This window comes from Acanthisitta chloris, unplaced genomic scaffold (assembly GCF_000695815.1).
Source record: "Acanthisitta chloris isolate BGI_N310 unplaced genomic scaffold, ASM69581v1 scaffold1595, whole genome shotgun sequence".
In the NCBI taxonomy this organism is placed as follows: domain Eukaryota; kingdom Metazoa; phylum Chordata; class Aves; order Passeriformes; family Acanthisittidae; genus Acanthisitta; species Acanthisitta chloris.
Genome location: NW_008672939.1, coordinates 650 through 10289, shown reverse-complemented (window position 1 = coordinate 10289; position 9640 = coordinate 650). Strand labels below are relative to the sequence as shown.

General features: G+C 38.8%; 1 protein-coding gene across 1 annotated transcript in view; it reads right to left on the bottom strand.

The window, feature by feature from the left end:
• Positions 1-7404, bottom strand: part of LOC103802237 (chromosome unknown open reading frame, human C18orf63) — a 15136-nt gene extending 7732 nt beyond the window's left edge. Inside the window, exons 1-7 of the mRNA XM_009074689.1 lie at positions 7271-7404; positions 6547-6625; positions 5052-5108; positions 3948-4059; positions 2520-2561; positions 1468-1544; positions 21-130 (exon numbers count right to left, since the gene is read on the bottom strand). Of these exons, the coding sequence (XP_009072937.1) occupies positions 21-130; positions 1468-1544; positions 2520-2561; positions 3948-4059; positions 5052-5108; positions 6547-6625; positions 7271-7404 (611 nt within the window). The remainder of the gene's footprint in view (positions 1-20; positions 131-1467; positions 1545-2519; positions 2562-3947; positions 4060-5051; positions 5109-6546; positions 6626-7270) is intronic.
• Positions 7405-9640: the final 2236 nt, after the last annotated feature.

Here is a 9640-nt window from a genome sequence, read left to right as displayed (position 1 = left end):
AAATGTAAACAGATTCCTACCTTGGCAAAACATAGCACCAGTTACTCAATATGGAATGCTGGTGAATGACTGCATTTTCATTGCTGTTAAACACCTTTAAGGTGTTTGCTGAAATATCAAAATCTCCCAGCTAGACAGAGAAAAAAAACACGTTATTTGGAAATATTTCAACTGCAGTACAAAATTAACATTTTTCACAATTATTTGTGCATCACAATACACTGAAGCTTACACAATATTATTTCAGAAGATATTCCTCTTACCAAATTGCACTGTCCTATCTTAGGGCCTACACCTTCACAAGCTGTGCAGGTACAAGGTTTAAGTTTATTTGAATCGGTGAGATTTAAACCTGATATGAAATGTTTTAATAAGGGTACAGAAGGAATTTTCAAACGGAGACCTGCCTCACTTCCATGCATTTTTAAAAGCTCGGATCAGAAATCCATGTTGGGCATTCTAGTAATTGTGTATGCCACTTTGCCTAATCAAGTGCAAATATCCAAACAACAGAAGTAATGGGACATGCAACTTCATCCTGTGAGAAGTCAAAAAACACCACATATCTTCACAATGTCAAAATTTGACTATAGGGGACAATCACAGACTGAGGTTTGAGAAACATTTTATCTTTCTATGGCCTACTAGGGTTTGCATTTATCCACTGGCAAGAAAATCTTTGTGGTTTAGAAAAGTATTGAAAGAATCAAACTGATCATGAAGCCACACCGTGATCACTTCCATCACTGGTCTGTGGCATTTGGGAATTGGATTCCTATAGATGGCTTTAATATTTATGCTGTCTAACTATGTCAGAAATCCTATTCTTCTAGTCTAAGACAGAAGAGATTGGATCAGAAATGCTTATTTTAGAAAAAAGCAGCAAGCCTGACAAGTATGTCCCTGCATGTACGGACATATTCACCAAATGTGACATGGCTGTCACAAAGGATGGGAAGTTTTTAACTTCAGCCATGACTTCTTAAACAATTTATTAATTATGCTTACAAGCACCATAGTCCAGACTGCTCCAGGATTTTGGAAGCTGCATAGAAAATGATAATAATTATATACAGGGACTTTAAACATGGTGCTGACAACTTAGCTGTAGCCTCGCTGTTGTTACTCAATACTGTTTATAAGTTAGAATGAGGCCAAATGCTTTCTAGAAGACACTGCTAGAAGGAAATCTAAAATCGCAAAGACACTTCACTGCTATATTCTGTTCACATTTTTGAAAGGTCTCTTAATTAGCCCAGAATCTCAATTTTACAATGCTTGCTAGAACCCACCAATATAGATACAATATGGATTCTAAGCACTAGATGCAGATAGTCAATGAATGTGGCTAATGTCTCAATGCAATCAGAAATAAGCACTCCTATGTCCCTCATACTAATTGAAACAGGACAGAAGACAAAGATTAATATGACAAACACAGTCACAAAACATTTAACTGGCTTATACCTCAGGGGGTGGTGAGCGAACTGAGCAGGGCTCCACACTGATGCAAAGCTGTCTGTCTGACACATTGAGGTCTAGAACTAAAATAAAACAAAGCACAAAGCCCTGTTTTGAATTACAGTTCATCCGTTAGACAGAAAGCTAACCCAAATGTTTATTTAAGGTAACTGTTAGTCAAAATGTTGCATTTGCAAAGCAAAAGGCTAGACTTTCTCAGCATGGAAATGAAAATTAAGTGCATTTTATATATTACAGTGAATTACCATCATGCAGTACACCTCCCACATGGTGGCTGTGCAACTAGAAGCTTGATACTCATACCCTTGATATGCAAACACCCATTTTCAAAGCAAATTTAATTGTTAGAACCACTGGCTGTATTGAGTCATTCAGCCCAGAACTGCACATCCAGAAGTTGTCCACAGGAAAGACTATATGAACATGTTAAGCATCTATTGACACACCTCCTGAACATTCTCCCAGCTCTGAGCAAAGCTGTACCACAGGGACTGAATGTTTTATGTTCTCAGCATATGTCCCTGTTACAAGTTTAGGCTTCAATATCCCCAAATGTAATCTTTAACTTTTATAATGGAATAAAAATACTACTTTTTCATTTTAGCAATAGCTAAACAGCATGCTTTGTGACTTAACTTTTTTGAACAGCAAACATAGTACATACAGGGCAGCTGCTTTATCTCATTTTCCTATCTATCAACTTAGTATTAACTTAACAATAACTTTAATATCACCTGCAAGACTCATAGTTTGAGGCAAGTGCATTCTTTATAATAATGATATCTTTTAAATGGCAAATTTCAATCTATGGCTGGAGACTAAAAAGTAGAAAAATTACCTTTTCTGTGGGTAATTTTTCAAAGGTGCAGTTGGGCTGACAAGTATTACAGAGTATCATCTGCCATCAAGTGCATTTTGACAGAAGTTATTTCAGAATGGAAACCAGACAGTGTGCTGGTAGTACCAAGACTGTGGCAGTATGAAACTAACTATACCTTGCTCTCACAAGTTAGCCATTAACAGAATATTGTACTTACCAACAGCATTTTGCCTTCCTGAATGGGACAAAAAGTCTTTTCCTTAATAAATAAAATAGATAGGCATTATTTTCTAAACCAGATCTCTAAAGTGAAAGGTGTGCTCCCTTTAAGGAGAAAAAAAACCCCTCTGTTGATTAACTTTTCACTGGTTCATTAACATCTTGTATAAAAAAGAAAGATAAGTAAAACTATTTAGTGGACAGCAATTTATACATTGCTTTTTCCTTCCTCTAAAAATGGAGTAACTATTTTTAATTGACATAGGAACATGGAACTATTTTTACTTGACTAACAGTTAATACATTCCTCAGGAACAAAAGCAGATCTGTGTAGTTTTAGTCCATATTTTATCACATGCCATCAGTTTTGCCCAGCTTTAGCAACACATAGGATTAGGCAAGCTACATATATCAGAGTCACATCGCTGTTGCTCAATGTCTTTGTTGAAATCAGCTTTATATCAGCTACCAGCTAGCTCTCTACTTCTAGTTGCCACTCTGAATCACCTGATTTCATTGTGAGCACCATGTATTTTGAAGATACTGAGAAAAGGAAACTGTTACTATTGTGGTTGGAAATAAGATAACACTTTTCTCAGCCTATATTTGGGATGATGTACACAACTGCAGTATTGATGCATACCAATGATGTATACAGAAAGGGTGATAGACATTGGAACTGGCTGTCCAGCAAGGTGGTAGAGTCACCATCCCTGGAGGTGCTTAAGAAAAGACTGGACATGGCACTCAGTGCCATGGCCTAGTTGACATGGTGGTGTTTGGTCACAGGGTGGACTCAATGATCTCAGAAGTCTTTTCCAATCTGACTGATTCTGTGCATTGCTGTAATTCATAAGAGCACACCACAGTATCTGAAGCACTTCTGTTTTTCCATACTTTGGTAATTCATGTTTATCCTACAGAGGATATAGCAGAGAGCTGTCACGAAAAGGATCTGCCATCTAAAAAGACAGAGCTTGACAGAAGGAGAGGGTCTGACAGAAAAACATTTCTGTATTAGAAAAGCCTGTGAACCATGTGCAGAAGTGCCACTGCTGAAAGCATGAATCGGAAAAACAGACCCAATTTTTAGAAGACATTTACTGTCCAACAATATTTGGTTTGCTAATTATTCATCTGGTATGTCACATTCAGTTTAAATAATTATTTGATCTATTACAAAGATAAGGAAGAAGAAGAAAAAGTAAATGATATGTCCATTCAGATTATTAACTTGGATCATTGAACTTGGATAAGGAAACAAAAAGAAAAAAGGCAATTACAGAAAAAAACCCTCATAGGATAAAGTAATTAAACAATTTATTATAAGAATGAGATACTTACGGAAATAAGTTATGCAAAATAAATGCAATTATAAAGAACTGAAAACTAAATGCTTGATCCCTGACCCAGGTGAGCCAAATACCTTGCACCAGGAGATGACCAGCCTTGTTCCATCTGGGTGCAAGTCTGGCTGTAAGAGTGTAGGAGAGACAGGTTTGAAGAATGGCTGGAGTAACTGTTTGTGGTGCTTCCAGCTAATAACAACAGTGAGAAAAGAAACATACATTATTAATATTTTAACAGATTGTTTTAAGGGCTTCAGTCAAAATTTAAGCAAATACACTGCTACTGCATCTTGGAGTCAAATCCTAGTCTGTCACACATCTTTACTTTTCACCCGTTTAGCTGCAAGAGGAAGTTAGCACAGTATTTGATGCAGGCATTTAGATTTCATGTGTCATCGAAGTAAGGTACACTGAAGTTCCTATGTTTTCACAAGGCTGATAATAGACTTGGGAAAAAGATTAATTGATCTATCTGGAGCACTTTACTAGATATGCAACTCTTTACAGGCAACAGGCACAACATCCAAAACTGACATTAACTCTGCTGTCAAACTGAAGACCTGAAACATTTTCTTGCAATCACAATAGATAAACATAGCATTGTTCACCTGACTTGCCTGCCTGTCTGGCCTGCACAGCTTTCTCTTGATTGTTAGCATTAGTCAAGAAACTAATTACAATGAGTTAAATAATACACCTCCAGAATGTATCAACTGTTACGCTCAGGGGTTCCATTTCTCCCCTATGCTTTTGTTTTGTTTCCCTGAGACTGTCCTGTACAGGTTGGGTACACCCAAAAGGGGAATGGGAAGACAGTTCAGCTGTCTGAACATCCCCTGCTGTGGAATCTGTAGGGCACTGGTGGAAGGGGTGCTGCCAGCAGGAGAGCTGCAGGTCTTTGGCTCAGAGAGCAGGTTGTCAGTGCCCCTGTGCAGGATCAGGATTCCACTGCACTAGGGAAATCTAGGGAAATTGTTCAGAAATTTCTTAAAACTTTTGACTCCAACAAAGTATACTTACTATACCCAGATCCATAGGACACATTTTGTCTATGGGGCACTTTTTCACCCTGAAGTTTGGTTTCTGTAGTGCAAACCATATGCCCTATGAAATATACTCATCTCTGGCAATTGTAGACAAGTGTAACAGTCTTAAGAACTGTGTCATATTTCAGCACTTACAGTAGCTCCTTGTCTCTCTACATAGGCTTGACATATTCCTGATTTGTAAAATGGGATCTGAAAATTTAAAAAAAAAATAAAAAAGATTAAAATCCAGTGTCTGGAATTAAGGGGTGTTCTAGTAAATCATAAATTTAATCTTGGTCCAACAGTGACTTTGCCTTTGAAAAACATGCTAGGGAACAGCTAAGCAAACACCTTATCCTGGACTTTAAAGGGGAAAGTAACTTAAATTCGTTCAGGCATTTGTCATAGTGTAATCTCATTTCTGGCTAAAGATACATTAACAACAAAGCAAAAGTCTGCCCAAAACCAAATCACCAAACTCTGCCCCTGCTGCTCTCATTGTGAATTTTGCAGCTTCTTATCAACTGAGCCCATTCCATTCCACAAAAAAGTTCACAATCCAAAAAGGACATTTTGTCAAAGGACTAGAGGAATTAAGGCATCCTCTACATTACTAATGCACAAAAATAAAAGTTTGCCTCAAATGACATATTTTTACTTATTCTTTGATCCTCAAACAAAGCAGTTTTTAGAGAAACACACATCTATGTGTGACAAATAAACTTGACTCCTAGCCATACTTTGGTTCTGGCTGACCAAGAAGCAACAGGCCTCATATCCTAGGGGTGAACTTGCAAGCTGGAAAGTCCTTGGCTCATGGACAAAGGAGCAAAAGTGTCTTGAAAAATATTTCAAGAGGTGTTTTTGAGACCCAAAAGTACAAGATAACCAAAGTACAGAACAAGGTATCAGTACTAAATCAAAGGCACATGTTGTCTACACTATTGACTAGCAGCCAACTACTTCATCCTTTAAATATTAAAATCAGGGCAGGCCCAAATTGATCTCTCCCTGAATGGTAGTCAGACTTTATAGGAGCTGGTCACAGCAGGTTACTCTCCCCTGAGCAGGGACACCTCCCAAGGTTAGAGATTCCATACCTGAAACCAAGAGATTCTTCCTCACCTAAGGACGAAAGATCCCTTACCCGCAGAAAGTCACCAACAGCTGATTTAATACTATGCAGCATTGCTAATCCATGCAGCTATTCAGATACTATAAACATTGCATGGATAATTCCATTAGACACGAACAGTTCACCAAGTCAGAGACTAAGATGGTATCCAGCCACTTCCAGGCTTCAAAAAGGAATTCAGAAAGCAAGAGTAACCACTCTGAACTTCATGACTCAACAGGAGGACCCTCTTTTCTCTTCACACCTTTGTCTCTCTCTGAGTCATTCTAACTCAATTTCCTTTTTTATGTTTCTTCCACACAGTAATCAAGGCAAACCTTGGCATCAAACCTACTGAACCTTGTCCAACCACTGCCAATCCTTTGACAAATTCCATCAAACTTATCAGACTCTATCAAATTATTACTTTACTTCAACAATACATACTGCTGCTCCTCTCTTTTGAGTGAGGTGCATTCTGTTCATCCACAGCAATATGTAACTACGTGTACTTATTTACACAGTGATACTGACCGCCATCACAACTGAAATTTGGTTCAGTGTTCCAATAACAGGCGCAGAAAGGATCTCTGGATACAGGAATAATAACTGTCTGTAAAATAACAGTGAGAAAAAAACACTAAAATAGTTTTATGCCCTTGATTTTCTCACCTTAAATTTATTTTCCTCACTTTGTTCAAGCATAATACTTTCCACTTTTAATCAGTTTCCAGAGGTTCAGTATAATAAGTTGGATTAGTTCAAGTTACTTGCTCTAGATGACACACAGTGGTCTAAGACAAAGACTACAGGCCTTTGGCATATGAACAGAACTCTCCAAAAGCATTTCTTTTGGCAGAATTTCTAATTTCTCTACTCTTCTGCTAAAGTGAATGACATAATGCTTGGTGAACGCTAAGGAGCGCACACCTGCTTTCCAAACATTCTTTTCACTTAGGCTCAACCTACATAGAGCATTCCAGCTTTGCAAGGGAACATAGGTTAATTTTAACTCTTTATGAATTTGAAGTAGGTGGCTTTGTCAGTTTCAGCTGATGACATGTAAAACATAAGAGACACTTGGTTCTTTTGGCAAGTCTCCACCCAAGTAAAAACCCAGTTTTGAACAATTTTGTATTGCTTACCACTGATAAGAATTTTCCTGATTTTATTACAGGTAATTCCAGTACTGCTAATAAAATAATTGAATAACAACCACCAACGGCTTCTGAAAATAATAGCCTTCAAAATTCTTTACCTGCAGATCTTTATCTGTGTATTCCTTATCTCAGTTTCTGGTATCTGAGGGCTCAGTGTCATTGTAGCGGCACAGAATTTTTGCAGCTCGGGCAGACTGACAAAGAACAGGGACTGGTGCCTGGTGTTATTCATGGTGTACTGTTGATTGCCCCAAAGCAGCACCTGGGTCTTAAAATAGAAACTTTATAAGGCAGATATTTGTTTACAGAACTAATGAATAATCAGTTATCTTCTGGTTAAGAATAGGAAACATAACATAATTTGGTCAACTACAGCAGCTCAGTATCTTTTTGCTATATGTGATGCATTATGCTTGAAAAAAATAATTATTTACAAGACCCAAAATATTCAGAGTTAAGACAAGGAAAAAATATTACAGAGGACATGTATGTGCATTGCCGTGTTACTCAGCAGATGTGCTGCAGCTCTGTCATTTCCTAAAAAAGCACCAAAACGAAAGAACCAGAATTTCAGACTGGGAATGTGATCCCTTGATGCACTACTAACAACTTTCATGTGAGAGGGAATAATATGAAGTTATAGCTATTACCTGTCTTGTTGGATGGCTGTTGTGTGCACAGGCACAGGCCAGGATGAGCTAGAATACTTATGACCAAAAAAAATCAAACATTTCATTATTTAAAGAAAAAGAAACCTTATCAGAGTAGCACCTTTCTCAATCGAAGCGTTTCAAAGAGAGAGAGGCAGGTAGAAATTCTGCTTGTCATGAAAAGCCAGGAACAAACACCGTACACCAGAAAAAGCTGTTTTAATAGTTCTCCCCCCTCCAAACTGTAAAACACTTCGGGGAAACGGTCTCACCAGTCCAGTGAAGATGGCAACAACTATTTAGATTCCAGATTTTGCGAGCTCACCAGGTATTCACCTGAAATTTTGTAAATCGTGTTCAAAAAGTTGTGAACTGGAAACATATTTTAAGGAGCAATGTCAAAGATAATGTTGCTGCTCTGAGTTTGCTTTGCTTATGGTGTAACCCATTAAACAGATTAACCTCAGTCGTATACTAGAAAAATCACAAGGTCAGTGTTTTGTAACTGTAATTTAAAAGAAAATAACACGTTTCCGTGTTTCTTACCCTTAAAGGAAAACACATTCCAAGGTGTTTTTTTTAAGCAATCATGAAAATTAGAGGTTTTTTAAGATGCCAGCCAAGATTATCACTTCATCAGAGAATTACAAAAGCTACAGCCCAAAGGATAGGACCATTCTGAAAAAATGAGAAAAAAAATATTGTCCTTTTTCAAACAGGGAAAAGAAAGCTTTGGCCCTCAGCTTTCACAATGTTTATTGGGGAATTTTGTGGCAGAGATGTTGTAAAACACATTCTGCAATGGTCCAGTGCCCTGCTGGCTATGGGAGGCCAACTCCCCTGTGGGAACCACTCGCTCGCTGTATGTTAAGCATAAGTTCAATCTTCCCAGACATCTTAAAAGCTAATGGGACAGAGTGGTTGCAAAAGGCTTCTCCCTCCAGGCTAGAGGATAAAGAAAGAAGTACCAGTTAACACAGAACTATCAGTTAAGAAAGAACTACCAGTTATAAATCACAGGAAATAGACCTATAACTGCCTTCTGTGTAAGTAGGAGAACTTTACGTGTGTGGGAGAAATTACATCTTTAGATGCCAATAATCACAGCATGTGAAAGCATCACTAAGCTCCTGCTAAGCCAAACAAAACATTAGCCAGAGAATGGCTATTGCTGGTTTTCTGTCAGAATAGACAGCTAAATCACAGAGCTTGGCACAGGTATTTGTAATTTTCAGCAGCAACCTGGAAAAGGGAATGAAGAGCCTCCTTATTAACGCTGAGAACAGCACCAAGTTAAGGGACAGGAGCTACTTTTACTCTTAGGCTGACTGGAAGGAAGCAGAGGCAGGATCTGAAGATGGGGACTGGCATTCAGCGAAGAAGTTTAGAGCTGTCCTGGTGCATGCACGCACACATACACACACACACACACACACACACAGGGTGCAGCACATCTACCTAAGCAGCAGCCTGGAGGAAAGTTTGGATAGATAGATGAGGCTTAACAAGGCCAAGTGCTGGTCCTGCACTTTGGCCATAGCAATCCCATGCAGCACTCCAGGCTGGGGACAGAGTGGCTGGAGAGCAGCCAGGCAGAAAGGGACCTGGGAGTTTGGGTAGACAGAAAGCTGAACATGAGCCAGCAGTGTGCTCAGGTGGCCAAGAAGGCCAATGGCATCCTGGCCTGGATCAGGAACAGTGTGGTCAACAGGACCAGGGAGGTGATTCTGTCCCTGTACTTGGCACTGGTGAGGCCACACCTTGAATACTGCATACAGTTCTGGGCCCCTCCGTTCAGGAACGCTATTGAGGGTCTGG